The 14,844-nt window shown below is 36.1% G+C and overlaps 1 protein-coding gene across 9 annotated transcripts in view; it reads left to right on the top strand.

Moving 5' to 3' along the window:
• BIRC6 (baculoviral IAP repeat containing 6) overlaps positions 1 to 14,844 on the top strand; it is a 220,187-nt gene that overhangs the window by 52,636 nt on the left and 152,707 nt on the right. For all 9 annotated transcript variants that reach the window (XR_016038617.1, XM_088841556.1, XM_055400471.2 and 6 more), the window contains exons 10-13: positions 2,672 to 4,066; positions 8,393 to 8,542; positions 11,191 to 11,416; positions 14,177 to 14,337. Coding sequence is in view for 8 of the 9 variants with exons in the window: in XM_088841556.1 (XP_088697682.1) it covers positions 2,672 to 4,066; positions 8,393 to 8,542; positions 11,191 to 11,416; positions 14,177 to 14,337 (1,932 nt within the window). In the remaining variant the exon portion in view is untranslated. The remainder of the gene's footprint in view (positions 1 to 2,671; positions 4,067 to 8,392; positions 8,543 to 11,190; positions 11,417 to 14,176; positions 14,338 to 14,844) is intronic.

The raw sequence follows: 14,844 nt of genomic DNA, 5'->3' as shown, positions 1-14,844 counted from the left end.
CCAGTGTAGAATTTTTGCTTGCCTTATTTGAGGATTTGTAAGTGGTTCATTCATTTATAGTAAAATATGTTTAACCTTTTAAATTAATTTTATATTGAGAGACTATTGGTGAATTTGTGAAAGCTTGTGATATTAATGTGAAATGTATTGTCTTCTTGAAGTATCTAAAATTAAGTAATAGATGCTGTTTCACAACTTAAATTTACTAGCTCTAGGCTCGTCCCATCAATTTGAATGATATGATCTGAAGAATTATAGGTTGTATTTCTTAATTTCAAAAGTGTAAGTGGCAACTTAAGAGACTTTTATCTGTTTTTTAGTTGAAAGTTAACAATTTTTTAAAGTATCTAGATGATACAGGAAAGACAAGTTTGCTCTTTGGTCCACATATCAGAATTAAGGAGTGCACCTTCTTTTGTAGAGTGGGAAGAGTGTTTGGCAAGAAATTGAAGAACAATTCAAATTGAAATTTGATGGTCCAGGAATATGCATAACTTAAACCTCTGGAAGTTGGCTGGGAAGAACTGTGGGGCTGACAGTAGCTCAGTAAGCAGGGTTGAGAAGGGTTTCCCAATATGATTATCTGAAGAATATTATGCTGCAGGATATTTGTAGGTATGTTGTGTAAAAATTTATTTTGTGGTCCAGGTGGTTTGAGAAATTCTGAGGCAAGTACAGATCACAGTTTTCCTTAACTACAGTGTTGACTGTTGTCATTGTGCTTTGCCAGTCTTATAAGGGGAATGTAGAGTCCTGGACATTGATTAAATAGTTGAGAAGCAGCAGAGTAGTAATGTTACCTGTTACATTTTCTTTTTTAATGGATATTCTCATCTCACATGACTTTTGTTTGAATATTGTCTTAACTGTGGTTAATATATGTAACTAATGGTTATTTTCTTTTAAAATGTGCATAGACTAAAACAGCTTTTTCTTGGCAATTTCCTGTCATAACTTATTAAGTAAGTTACAGTTTAGTTACAGTGTATTATTACATGTTATAAACACTGTCAGCTTTCAACTTCATGTCTAAATGAGTGAATTCATAGAGTAAATTAATTTTGCATGGCAGTATAAAGACTGCACGTGCATATAGTCAAATGAGTGGTCAAATAAACAACTTACTAGTACAATTAAATTGTGATGTTTATAACTAAGTTTTTTCTGCTTAGTAAGACATGGATATTGTTTTAGATGACAATAGTGACATTATATGAAATGAGAAGATTATGCTCAGAAAATAAAGAAGTCCTGATAAACTGTTAGCATTTTGAAGATATTGTTTATGAAATGGTTAACAAACAGGTATACACAGAGCTTTCAGTATAACTCAAGTGTTTGGTGTTCCATAAGTCTCTCTTGTTCGGTAACTTTCAAACTTCTGTGGACTCACTTTGAGTTATACTTATTTCCTTCCTTTTCTGCATTCTTCTTAATCTAAAATTGTAAAACCAATTCCAATTTTTTTTTTTTTTGCATTTCCACAAGTTACGTAGAGTGATCTTTATATTATTGTTTGTAATAGATTGTTGCCTGATAGTTTGTGCTGTTGAGAAAAATAAAGGATGAGTTGAAACTTTGCATTTAGTATCAAGAGATTATCCCTGGTTTAGAGGTTGACTGACCTCTACTTCAGGGTTTTGTGTAGAGAGAGATGGTATTTTTGGAGAATTGAGTCTGAGGAATGACCTTTATTCTATTTGAAGGGGATAGTTTGAAGCACACGATAAACAAAAGTTCAATAAGGAATAATGTAATGCAGTTGACTTGAAATGAACTAAATATTAGCAGATAGTACAGAAGACATTTAAATTGTTTGTTTGTTTAGGCTCTACTGGGTCTTTTTTGCTGCACGGCTCTTCTCTAGTTGTGGTGCTTAGGCTTCTCGTTGCGGGGGCTTCTCTTGTTGTGGGACATGGTCTCTAGGGTATGGGGCTTCGGTGGTTGTGGAGTGTGGTGCACTGGTTGTCATCCCAGGCTCTAGAGTGCAAGTTCAGTGGCTGTGGTGCACGGGCTTTGTTGCTCCACGGCACCAGTTGTCGAATCTGTGTCTCCTGTATTGGTAGGCAGATTCTTTACCACTGAGCTACTGGAGAAGCCCCAGGAGACGTTTATATTTCACTTAAAATGACAAATTTGGGAAACCGTTTCTGGTTACTGTTTTTTCTAAGCTGAGGTTTGAGTTAAATTGCATACTGTTACTAAGACAGTCAACTGATAATTAGCATGTGGAGTGGGAAAGAGGTGATGAACTGAGATTATAGCAATGTTTCATGGGTATTCTGCAAAGTGCATAAAGGACAGATGCATAGTACTGAGTATAATTTTGGTGTAGAATTGAAGGGCAGAAGTCTGTTATGATATTAATAATATCTTCATTCTTAACCCGTTTATTCTTTTTTTTTTTTTTAAAAAAAGAAGGATTTTGCTCACAGATTGCCAGGAGAATATATTGTGAATTGAAAATGATTTTTGAGACTCTTCTATGGTTTTTCTGATTAGGTTCATCTCAGCTTAGATTAAATTCCCTTTGAAAGGACTAAATTCTGCCATTAATGTGTTTAAAATGCACCGACTGGATGATTAAAAGAGAATTAATCAAAATGTTATACTACCGATTTTGATTTACATTCACAAGGTCATTTGTAATAAATATTGTTCCTTTTTAAAGGGCAAACATCACAGAAGGAAGCCATGGAAGTGAGCCTTGATATAACAGCACTCAGCATCCTCCAGCAGCCAGAAAAGCTTCAGTGGGAGATTGTTGCAAATGTGCTTGAAGATACTGTTAAGGATCTTGAAGAACTTGGGGCAAATCCTTGTTTAACCAGCTCTAAGAGTGAAAAGACAAAGGAGAAGCACCAGGAACAACACAACATTCCCTTTCCATGTTTATTAGCTGGAGGTTTATTAACCTATAAATCTCCTGCTACCTCACCCATTAGTAGTAATTCTCACAGGTCACTGGATGGTTTAAGCAGAACTCAGGGTGAAAGTATATCAGAACAAGGGTCAACTGACAATGAATCCTGCAGTAACTCAGAATTAAATTCTCCTCTGGTAAGGAGGACTTTACCCATTTTGCTTCTTTATAGCATCAAGGAATCTGATGAGAAAGCAGGAAAAATCTTTTCACAAATGAACAACATAATGAGTAAAAGTTTGCATGATGATGGATTTACAGTCCCGCAGATCATTGAAATGGAACTGGATGGTCAGGAGCAGTTGCTGTTGCAGGACCCTCCTGTGACCTACATTCAGCAGTTCGCAGATGCGGCAGCCAACCTCACCTCTCCAGATTCTGACAAGTGGAACTCTGTGTTTCCCAAGCCTGGGACTTTGGTTCAGTGCTTAAGGCTGCCAAAGTTTGCGGAGGAGGAGAATCTTTGTATAGACTCAATAACTCCTTGTGCTGATGGAATTCATTTATTGGTAGGACTGCGGACATGCCCTGTTGAATCTTTGAGTGCAATAAATCAAGTAGAGGCCTTGAATAACTTAAATAAATTAAACTCTGCACTATGTAATAGACGGAAAGGTGAGCTGGAATCAAATCTTGCTACAGTGAATGGTGCAAATATTAGTATAATTCAACATGAATCACCAGCAGATGTACATACTCCTTTGATAATTCAACCTGAGCAGAGGAACGTTAGTGGTGGATATTTAATACTTTATAAAATGAATTATGCCACTCGGATAGTGACATTAGAAGAGGAGCCAATAAAAATCCAGCATATCAAAGATCCCCAGGATACAATTACCTCGCTCATTTTGCTTCCACCAGATATATTGGATAACCGAGAGGATGACTATGAGGAACCTGCTGAGGAGATGCAGTTAACCTCAAAGAACGGGGTTGAGAGAGGAAAAAAGTCTGATATTTCTACTCTTGGACACCTGGTCATAACCACTCAGGGAGGATATGTAAAAATATTAGATCTTTCAAACTTTGAAATTTTGGCCAAAGTGGAACCTCCGAAAAAGGAGGGCACTGAGGAACAGGACACATTCGTTTCTGTCATTTACTGCTCGGGCACAGACAGACTGTGTGCATGCACCAAAGGTAAGCTGTGGGTTTGTTTGGTTCTTCTATCAATCGTATGAAATCAGTGTACAGGGCATTCATTTATGTGTATACCTAGCGTGACTTTTAGATCCATATAGATGGAGAGAAATTTATGTTTATAATGAAGTGGTAAATCTTTGTACTGTTTTACCTGTTCTTAAAACACTTTTCTACTGCCCTAGGTAAGGATTCTAATTGTAAATAAATTAGTAAGTCTCTCAGAAAGTATCTTCACTGCTTTAACCTCAAGAAAATAACCTGCTGTAATTTCTGTGAGTCCCAACTGCATCTGCTCAAATTTGTAGCCTTGGACAAATTACTTTAAACTCAGTAAACCTTTGTTGATTTATAAACTAGGAAAGACAGTCTATTTCTAGGCTTGACAGAACTAAATGAAATAACATATGTAAAGTTTCTGGCATAAATAGTAATACATGTTGTTATTTTCTTCTGAAATAAAAGTGATAAGTAATTATTAATTCTGCCAAATAAGCGTTCCTTGTCATATTTAATCCTAACTTTTTGCAGCCAGTGAATCAGTTTTGCAATATTTGAGGCCTCTTGTAGAGTAACAGGTAGTGTTACTAAGAAATTACTGACCATATCAGGCAAAGTGAATAGTCCTATTGATTGTTTAGTAGGAATTTAGGACCAGGAGATACTTGAAGCCTCAGTGACTATAACCAGTGCTTGGCAGAAAAATTGGGTTTGGAAAGAGTTATGCATCTCATTCGTGGTTCTGGTAGGAATTAATCTGAATTTTTCCCCTCTTTAAAAAGATTTCAAGAGTTTGGCTAAGAGGGATAATGGTGGATGTGGTGATGTGGATTGCTTTCTTTGAAACACATTTAGTGAAATAACATGGGGGAAAAAGCCAAGTAACATCAACATCCAACTAGATTATTTTTAAAAAACGAATAGTCTAAAATAAGATAGCTTTTAGAATAACGAAACTTTCAGAAAAATCATTAAAATACTATGTGGTATCAAGGATAATTGGAGCTTAATCATGTATATGCCAGTTCATTTCTGTGGGAGTTTTAGCTTTGTTAATTTTAGTCATCACACTGACTTTATGAGGTATGTGCTAGTTTTGTCTTCATTTTAGTTATCTCTTAAAAAAAAAAAAAGAAACCGAGGGAAAGAGAGGTTAAGTAATTTAACTTGCTTAAGTCACAGAGCTAATAATTGACAGAGTTAGCGTTCAGACCTGGGCAGTCTGTCATCAGAGTGCTTCAGTTCAGTTCAGAGTGCTTAAACTACATTAAATTGACAGAATATAATAAAAGTAGGAGACTCTGCTTTTATTGAACTTTTATACTTTGAACTTTTTGGTATATTTTAATCTGAAAGATTAAAAGAAATGAAAACAATTTAACTTGCTGTAGGCCATTCGAAATGGAAGTGGTTTTGGAATCTGAGCGACCTGTTCCCAGGGCATGTAGTCATAAGATACTACTAGATTTCACGAATGCAATCAGAGTTTAATGATTTGAATTTTTGATGAGATGTGGTCTTGGCGATTCAGAGGAGAAATAACATTTAAGTTATAAAATAGATCAGTGTTTTCATGGAGTTTAGACAATGACAACTTCTAGGAAGTGATCACAATTGTGATGGAATTTAGATGAATTGAAGGACAAGAGAAAACATGAGAAGTTAATTTCTTTAAAAATTATTCCCCAGTTGCTTAAGGATTAATTGATCGAGATGCATTTGAAAAGATGTGACTAATAGCAATAAAGAGGACAAAAAAGTTGTTTTAGAATGTTCAAATAACAGCCCATAAAGTAGAGTTTTAAAAGCACTGTAAACTGTAAATCAAATGGATTTGACACTATCTCGTAAGTATATTCAAATCGCGTAAAACTTTTCTCATGGACAAACATTGAGTCTGTTAATTAAAATCTACAATTCATGCTATAAATTAACTTTTTTTGCACAGCGTGTGGGATGTGGGATCTTAGTTCCCCAATCAGGGGTTGAACCCATGCTCCCTGCAGTGGAAGTACAGTCTTAACCCCTGGACCCCAGGAAAGTCCTCATTCATTCTTCCTAGTTCAGTAGTTGCATTGATGGTACTACTGACCTCTAGAGCTTCCTACCAGTTACTTCCTATTCTGTCCTTTGGTGTGACATCACTGGTGCTTGTATTGATTCTGTTTTTTAATACTTTTTCTTGAAATTGTCTTCTTATTGGATTATCACAGTCTACTTCAGAGTAATGCCAGCTTAAATCTAGTAAGATATAGAAACTTTGCTCTGATTTTTCTATCTGCTTTGTGCTACTGTTGTCTTATATATAACATTTAGATGAGTTATATATCCAACCAAAAAATGTTATTTTATATAGTCTTTATCTTTTAAAAAAGTTAAATGAGAAAAAAATATGTTCACCTACTTTTGGCATTTTGTTTTTTTCTTGTGAATTTTGTGTTGCCTTCATCTCATCTGGAAAGACTTTTGTTAGTACTTAGGGTAAGGCTGGTCTGCTAGCAGAAAACTCAGTCTTTGTTTATTTGGAAATGTCTCTATTTCACATTCATTTTCGAAGAATGATGCTGTATGTAAGATTATTGTTTTTTTTAAATTATTGATTGTTCCTGCACATATCATTCTGTTGTTACTTCTTTTTGATCTATTATTATTTTTTGATGAGGATTTACTCTTAACAATTTTCATATATAACATGCAACTATTGATCTGTTTTTATTTCACTGATTCCTTCTACGGTCATCTCAAATCTTCATTGAGTCTCAGGCAAACTTTTCATTTTAGTTACTTTTTAATTCTAAAAATTACCTTTTGTTCTTTTAAAATAATTTCTGCTAATTTGTTGAGATGATTTGTTGATTCATTTTTACCATTCATATTTTGAATTATCTATACCTGATGTCCTTTTATTATTTAAAATATTTACAACAGCTTCTTTGAAGTATTTGTTTGCTAAATCTAAATCTGGGTGCTCAGAGATATTTCTCATTGCTTTTGTTTTTCGTGAACATGGGTCACTCTTCACATGTTTCATAATTTTCAGTTTAATACTGGACATTTTAAATAACATTGTAGAATCACTGGATTCTGATGTACCCCCCATTTTGGAAATTGTTGTAATGTGATTGTTTGGTAACCCACCTGGACTAAATACGTGAAGTCTGTTTCTTTTGCAGCCACTGATGTCTCTTTCGTTGTTTTCTCCTCTGGTTTTTATTTTTAAGACTTGTTTCTTATTTGTTACCTGTCTGTCCACACAGTTTAGTGTTCAACTAAAGATTCTGGTAATTGGTTGTGACCAGATATTATTGGCAAGGTTGTGTTCAAGTGTGCCCTGGCTTTTGTTTTCCTTATTTTTATTTTCCCTTGTGCCCTTTCAGGTCTTTTCTGCATAAGCATTGGGGCTTAGTAGACTGGGAATGTGTTGATGACTTGGGCCCCATCTGGTCTTTGCTGCACCTATGTGCAGCCTCTGATTAGTGTGAAATATTTGAAATATTTACCAACCTCCCTATGTTTCTCTCACTTTTTGTAACTGTGTTAAAATCCCTGGTTAGTTCTGGTGTTTTGTTTGCCCCACACAGAATTCTGGCGTCAGATAGCAAAGTTGATGGGTTTCTTTTCACCGCTGAGTCACCTTAGGCAGACAAGCTTTCCAAATCATTGAGTCCCTGTGACAGTAGTAGCAAATCTGGTTTTCACCATTTGACTCACTCTGTTTAAATGACAGTTTTGTTCAATTTTATAGTTGCCTTTTAAGAGTAGAATTTATCTTATTTTGTCATGCTGGAAGTAAATCTCCAATTATTTTACTTGTTTTTATTTCTTAAATATTTTGCTAAACTCACTTTCCATTTTTTTCTGTGGTAGAAATATGAAAAATAGAAATTTGATTTGGTTTCATTTTATTGTGAATGCTTCAAAAAATTAAGAAGAATTGTTCTTCAGTTTTGCTACTGCTATGATTAATAGAGTGGGCTGTGGATTCCAGTATAGCTAGTGCATCAGTTTTCTCATCTGTAAAGTGGCCACAATTATACTCCCTACTTAACAACTTCCCTAGTTATTTGTGAAGACTAAATGAATTAAGCATTTAAAATAATGTCTTATACATGTAAGTACTAGATAAATAACTATTTTCACATATGAAATTGTAATTCCGTGACAATTTGATTCCTGAGTTGTTGGAGATGTATCACTTTGGTAGCTCTCTTTTTCTGCCTTTTAAGTGGTGTTAGAATAAATTAAGTTTCTTAACTAAATAGCAAGCACTTGTCTGTTTACCTATTTTTCATATACTTGCGTTGATGGAATTTTACTATACTGTAGGTGGTGAGCTTCATTTTCTCCAAATTGGAGGAACCTGTGATGATATTGATGAAGCTGACATACTAGTGGATGGATCTCTTTCTAAAGGAATAGAACCATCTTCAGAAGGTTCCAAACCTTTATCAAATCCTTCAAGTCCTGGCATTTCAGGTATGATATTAACTTTTAAAAATGATTTTTTAAAAATGCAAATTCTTGTGATGTTCAGAGTTTTCTGAATCACTCTTTTATAATCTGAAACATTATTTCATTTTTTGTAGTCAGTTCTTGGTTACTTTGAGAGTTCATTTCCTTGTTGATACTCTTTTATCAGACTTGTTTTTGTATATTATTTATCACTGTTCTCAATAGTTGGAAAATGTTGTAAACATTAAAATAAGAAATGGTTCTCAACCTGTGGTAAGTTGGCCAGTTTTGGTAAAGTCACCTAAGAGGTAACAACATGATTTTGGTTGTTTAAGAAGCTTTTAGTCTAGTTAGGATGGAACAAAACAATATGAATGAGTGAAGAATTCGCTAAGGAAGTGTAAAGTGACTGGAATGGCTAATATTAATTACTCCTGGAATAAAATGCTGGAAAAATACTCTTTCCTTGGGGTGGTATTTTCAGACCCTCATCACCCCACTGTGAACTTTTAGATAGGTTCGGTTTTGTCTGTTTGCCTCTTCTCCCATCCACCTTCTATACTGCGCCCTGAACTTGTTTCTCAAAAGGTGTTATGTTAGCATTGTTACTCCAGCTTAAAAATCTTTACTTGCTCTGTGGACTAATAACTCTGGTCTTCTGCTCAGCCTCCAGTTATTGGAAACTTTACATGACTTCTAAAGTGTATTCAGTTTCATGCTCTTCATTTGTTACTAAGCTCTCTTTCCCTGCCCTTGCCCTATACCACGGTCCTTTTGTACTTCCAGGTGCTGATATATTTTATCCCTTGGCACTTAACACACTTTATTCCCCAACCTAACTATTAAAAGAAACCTAGCATTTAAAAGAAATTTAATGAATCTTTAATGAAAAATGTGTTTAAACTCAAATGTATTCCAAACAGAAATAACTCAGAATTGGTATTTCTTCTTTGTGAATTTGTACATTTGGACATTTGGTCATTCTTCTTTGCACTAAAGGCAAACTTTGAGTGATTACTGGTATAATTAATCTTAATTTTAGTGATTACTTGTGTAACATGTGACAGTCTTCACTACCTTATTTCAGGGTTTCTCATTCTCAGCACTGTTGACATTTCAAACTAGATAATTCTTTGTGGTGGGAGGCCTGTCTTGTGCTGTATTGGCCGTATATGTAGCTTCTACCTACTCGATTCCAGTAGTAGACACAATTGCCTCCATCCATATGGCCCTTGGGAGGCAAGATTATCCTTTTTTGAGATAAAGTGACTTGTGTCTCTTGCTGTGTATAATTGGACTTGCTTGTCTTGACTAACTGTACAAGTTGGTTTAAAAAGCTAACATACTGAATGTTTTCATATTTTATGGGATATTGATAAAATAATTTTCACATAAAGTCCATAAAATACTCTTCAGTAAAGATGAATTAGGTTATAAACAAGTAAATAATGTAAAGGAGCATTGATAATGCTGTTAAATGTTTGCAAACAATAATTTCAGTCATATATTAAAAAGCCCTAAGCTTTGAGGGCTTTTTAAAAAACGCTTTGTTTTTGAACTGTGGTGTTGGAGAAGACTCTTGAGAGTCCCTTGGACTGCAAGGAGATCCAACCAGTCCATCATAAAGGAAATCAGTCCTGAATATTCATTGGAAGGACTGATGTTGAAGCTGAAACTCCAATCCTTTGGCCACCTGCTGCGAAGAGCTGACTCATTTGAAAAGACCCTGATGCTGGGAAAGATTGAGGGCAGGAGGAGAAGGGGATGACAGAGGATGAGGTGGTTGTGATAGCATCACCAACTCAATGGACATAAGTTTGAGTAAGCTCTGGGAGTTGGTGATGGACAGGGAGGCCTGGTGAGCTGCAGTCCGTGGGGTCGCAAAGAGTTGGACACGACTGAGCTGAACTGAAGCTTTGAGGAAAAACTTAGTTTGAAGTACACTTATAGTAATTTTATAGAACTAAATGTAAGCTTTCTTTGTGAAACTATTCTAAATTTATCAGATTTCTTATTTTAGTCTTTTACAATTTCTTTTTTGTTAATTGAAACAAGTTTTTCAACTTTGTCATGTGTTAGCCTTTTCAAAGATGTGAATACATACATTTGTAAAAGCAAACTTATTTCTCTGAATCAGGTTGTTACTCTTAAAATACTGGTATGTATACATGGTATTCTTAAGTACCCTAGAAGTAGAAAAAATAATACTGCTTTGAGTTTTTGGTTTGTGTTTTTTTGCCATCAGTATAGCTTTGATTTTTTAAAAATTACTTTTTAACAGAGTAAAAAGGAGCAGGTAATGTGTGCTTGCAGATGTTTAACATTTTGTTTTGTAAATAACAAAGTGTGAAAGTTAATTATTGATGTAAGTCAGGGCTTAAACATTTCAGCACCACTCCTTTTGTTGCCCTGTTAATCTGGAGCTCATTAAATCTCAGTCAGGGCTTTTCTGAGGTTGATTTTGGGTTTCTCCAATAATAAGTTCCCTTTCTATAATTTAAAATATTTGAGGTGGATTTTTCTTATGCCTGTATTGACTCAGTGCTAGTTACTTGAGCCTACATTATTAATTTAGACTATTTGGCAAATGTTGTAATTGACTAGACAAAAACATGGATTAAAATTTCTTTCTTTTAAAACCAATTTCAAACTCTGCATTCACTGTTATTAAGGAGTTGATTTATTGGTGGACCAGCCATTCACCGTTGATATCTTGACATCTCTAGTGGAGCTAACCCGCTTTGAGACATTGACTCCACGGTTTTCAGCTACTGTTCCGCCATGCTGGGTGGAAGTTCAGCAAGAACAGCAGCAAAGGAGGCATCCTCAACATTTGCATCAGCAGCATCATGGGGATGCTGCTCAGCATACTAGAACTTGGAAACTACAGACTGACAGGTAAAACATTCTTCTAAGGTATATAATTTCAGTTTAATTTTAGAACTTAAGTTCTTATAGTGATAACTATAAGATGAACTTGGAGAAGACTCTTGAAAGTCCCTTGGACTGCAAGGAGATCCAACCAGTCCATTCTAAAGGGGATCAGTCCTGGGTGTTCATCGGAAGGACTGATGCTAAAGCTGAAACTCCAATACTTTGGCCACCTCATGCGACGACTCACTGGAAAAGACTCTGATGCTGGGAGGGATTGGGGGTGGGAGGAAAAGGGGACGACAGAGAATGAGATGGCTGGATGGCATCACCGACTCGATGGACATGAGTTTGAGTGAACTCCGGGAGTTGGTGATGGACATGGAGGCCTGGCGTGCTGTGATTCAAGGGGTCGCAAAGAGTCAGACGTGACTGAGCGACTGAACTGAACTATAGTGACGACATAGAATTATTATATATTACTTTCTGTTAACTTTTGCATATTAACAATTTTGTTTGTTTCATTTGTCACCTTTGTTTTAGAAATCCCTATATCCTTTTTAAAAAACATACTTATTTTTGGCTGTGCTGGGTCGTCGTTGCTGCATCCACTTTCTAGTTGCTAGTAGGGGCTACTCTAGTTGCGGTGTGTAGGCTTCTGGTTGCGATGACTTCTTGTTGTGGTGCATGGACTTTAGGGTGTGTAGGCATCTGTAATTGTGGTACATGGTCTCAGTAGTTGCGATTCCCAAACTTTAGGTTACAGTTTCAATAGTTTTGCATGGACTTAGTTGATCTATGGCATGGTGGGATCTTTCTTGATTAGGGATCGAACCAGTGCCTCCTGCTTTACCACTGAAGCATCGAGGAAGCCTAGAAATTCCTGTATGCTTATTCTTAGTTGTAGGATAAAATGCTGGGAGTAATCCATCCTTCCAGTTAATTAGTTAAATAGATCTATAGATTGTATGACTAAATATTTAAATGTCTGTTTTGTACAGGTATTTCTTTTTTTGTTATTGTTAATATAGGTTCCCTTTAAAAAATTTTTTGTTTTGAAGGGTAGTTGGTTTACAGTGTTAAGTTTCAGCTGTACAGCAGAGTGAATCAGTTATACATATACCCACTCTTTTTTTAAGATTCTTTTCCCATATAGGACATTACAGAGTATTGAGTAGAGTTCCCTGTGCATCCCAACCTCCCAGTTGTGCAGGTACTTTGGAAGGTACTAGTAAAATGGCTCTTATGAAATTTACATTCTAGTGGTGATAGGCGGTTAAGATAGCTGTCTACTACGTCATAGAATCATGAAAGCTTTGAAACACATTAGACAGAATGGCAGTAGAGTTGTCAGGTGTGCACCTGTGTGAGAGAAAGTGTGTGTGATCTTTTATATAAGCGGTCTCAGAAGGGCTTCCGTGAGCATGTTGATTTGGAGACAGTAGGAAGTACAGAGCTCCTGAGGAGCATGTGTTATGAATTTTAGGAGGAGCATGGAGGCTACTGGTTAAGCGCAGTGAACATGGAGAGTGATAGGAAGTGAGAGCAAAGCAAACAGTTGGTAGCTAGATCATGAATGTCTTTATAGGCTACAGTGAGACTGTTAACGTTGTATGAGATGGGAAGGTGTTAAATAGTTTTGAATATAGGAGTCAGTTCAGTTCAGTTCAGTCGCTCAGTCGTGTCCAACTCCTTGTGACCCCATGAATCACAGCACGCCAGGCCCCCCTGTCCACCACCAACTCCCAGAGTTCACCCAAACCCATGTCCATTGAGTCAGCGATGCCATCCAGCCATCTCATTCTCTGTTGTCTCCTTCTCCTCCCGCCCCCAATCCTTCCCAGCATCAGAGTCTTTTTCAGTGAGTCAGCTTGTCGCATGAGGTGGCCAAAGTACTGGAGCTTCAGCTTTAGCATCAGTCCTTCCAATGAATACCCAGGATTGATCTCGTGATGCTATATAATTTATGTATTAGCCAGATATACTAAGACTACTGTATTGATAGTAGATTATGAGTAATTGTGGTGTGTGTATTAGAGGGAAGAGGCAGGAGCAAGAATTCTAACTTGAATGCTATTGTGGTAATTCAGATAATCATGGTGGTGGTGATGGTGAATTGGACCATTATGATAATTGACAAGAGACAGAGAGAATAGTGGTCAGGTACAGCTTGGAGGTAGAAGGAATCGTATATGCCGATGTACTGAGCGTCTGATGTGAGTGAGAATTGTTAAGGATGACATATTTTGGATTGAGCTCATTAAAAAATGGAATTTCTTTTTACAGCTTTTAGAATTGGATATCAAGTAGTTTGGGGTTATTTATGTTAAGTTTGAGATACGTGTTAGGCATTTGGATTTGAATCTGAAATTTAGTGGAGGAATTTTACTTTTCAGCACATATACAGAATTTAAAATCAGAGGATGGACATATATAATAAATACAAAATGTTCTTATTTTAAAATACAAATTCCTGTGACCCCACTCTTAGAATCAGGGTGGGCCCATAAGTCTGCACATAATTCTGATGCACAGCAGTTCACACTTAGAGGAACAAGGGCTTTTTGGAGTGTACAGTGCCCAAGGCAGGTATGGATTCCTGAGGTAAGATTCTTCATTGCCCTAAGTTTAACTTTTCTCAGTAGAACTGCTTGTCTTCTCCCCTAATCCCATTGAGAAGCATTTGGTTTTGTTGACGACTGCACATCAGAGAAAGGTAATATTAGTGATAAGATGGTTACAGCTAAAGAAAGATTTCACTTTATCATTTTTTCCCTTATTTGACAGCAACAGCTGGGATGAACATGTATTTGAATTGGTGCTGCCTAAAGCTTGTATGGTTGGACATGTGGACTTCAAATTTGTTTTGAACTCAAACATCACCAATATTCCACAGATACAAGTGACACTGCTGAAAAATAAAGCTCCAGGCTTAGGGAAAGTCAATGGTAAGAATGGATCAAAATTTGAATATTTTATCATGTAGTTGGTTTTTTAAACTAATTTTCAACTTGGCTGTCTAGTTTTGACATCCCTTCTTGCTCCCACACCCCTGTGCTATTTTCCTTCTCTACTTCTGTGGTTCTGTTTAGAGAAGTCTATCCAGAGAACATTGAAGACCTTTTCAGTAACTCTGTGTTGTTCAGAATTGCATAAACTTGAGTAATTTAATTACGGTTTTGGGCAGTTAGTTCCTTTGTGAGTTTCACTTTTAGCATTACTGGACTTAGGCATTTCTCTTTGTGAGAGGAGACTTGTTTGTAAAAAGAACTTTGTTATGGAATGCATATATTCTTTTAAGGTTATTAGTAAAACTCAGAATGTAATGCCAGAAATATATTCATCTTTGTCTTTCTTACTAGCTCAGAATTTGATATATTGAGTTATTAAAACAGATTATACATACTTGACATATTTGGAACTAGACGTTATTTCTCAGTGTTCTCATCTTAATA

Source organism: Moschus berezovskii, chromosome 11 (genome assembly GCF_049115385.1).
Source record: "Moschus berezovskii isolate FMDL1 chromosome 11, NW_MosBer_1.0, whole genome shotgun sequence".
In the NCBI taxonomy this organism is placed as follows: Eukaryota; Metazoa; Chordata; class Mammalia; order Artiodactyla; family Moschidae; genus Moschus; species Moschus berezovskii.
The sequence above is the reverse complement of the archived record's forward strand: the minus strand, read 5'-3'. Positions and strand labels throughout refer to the sequence as shown.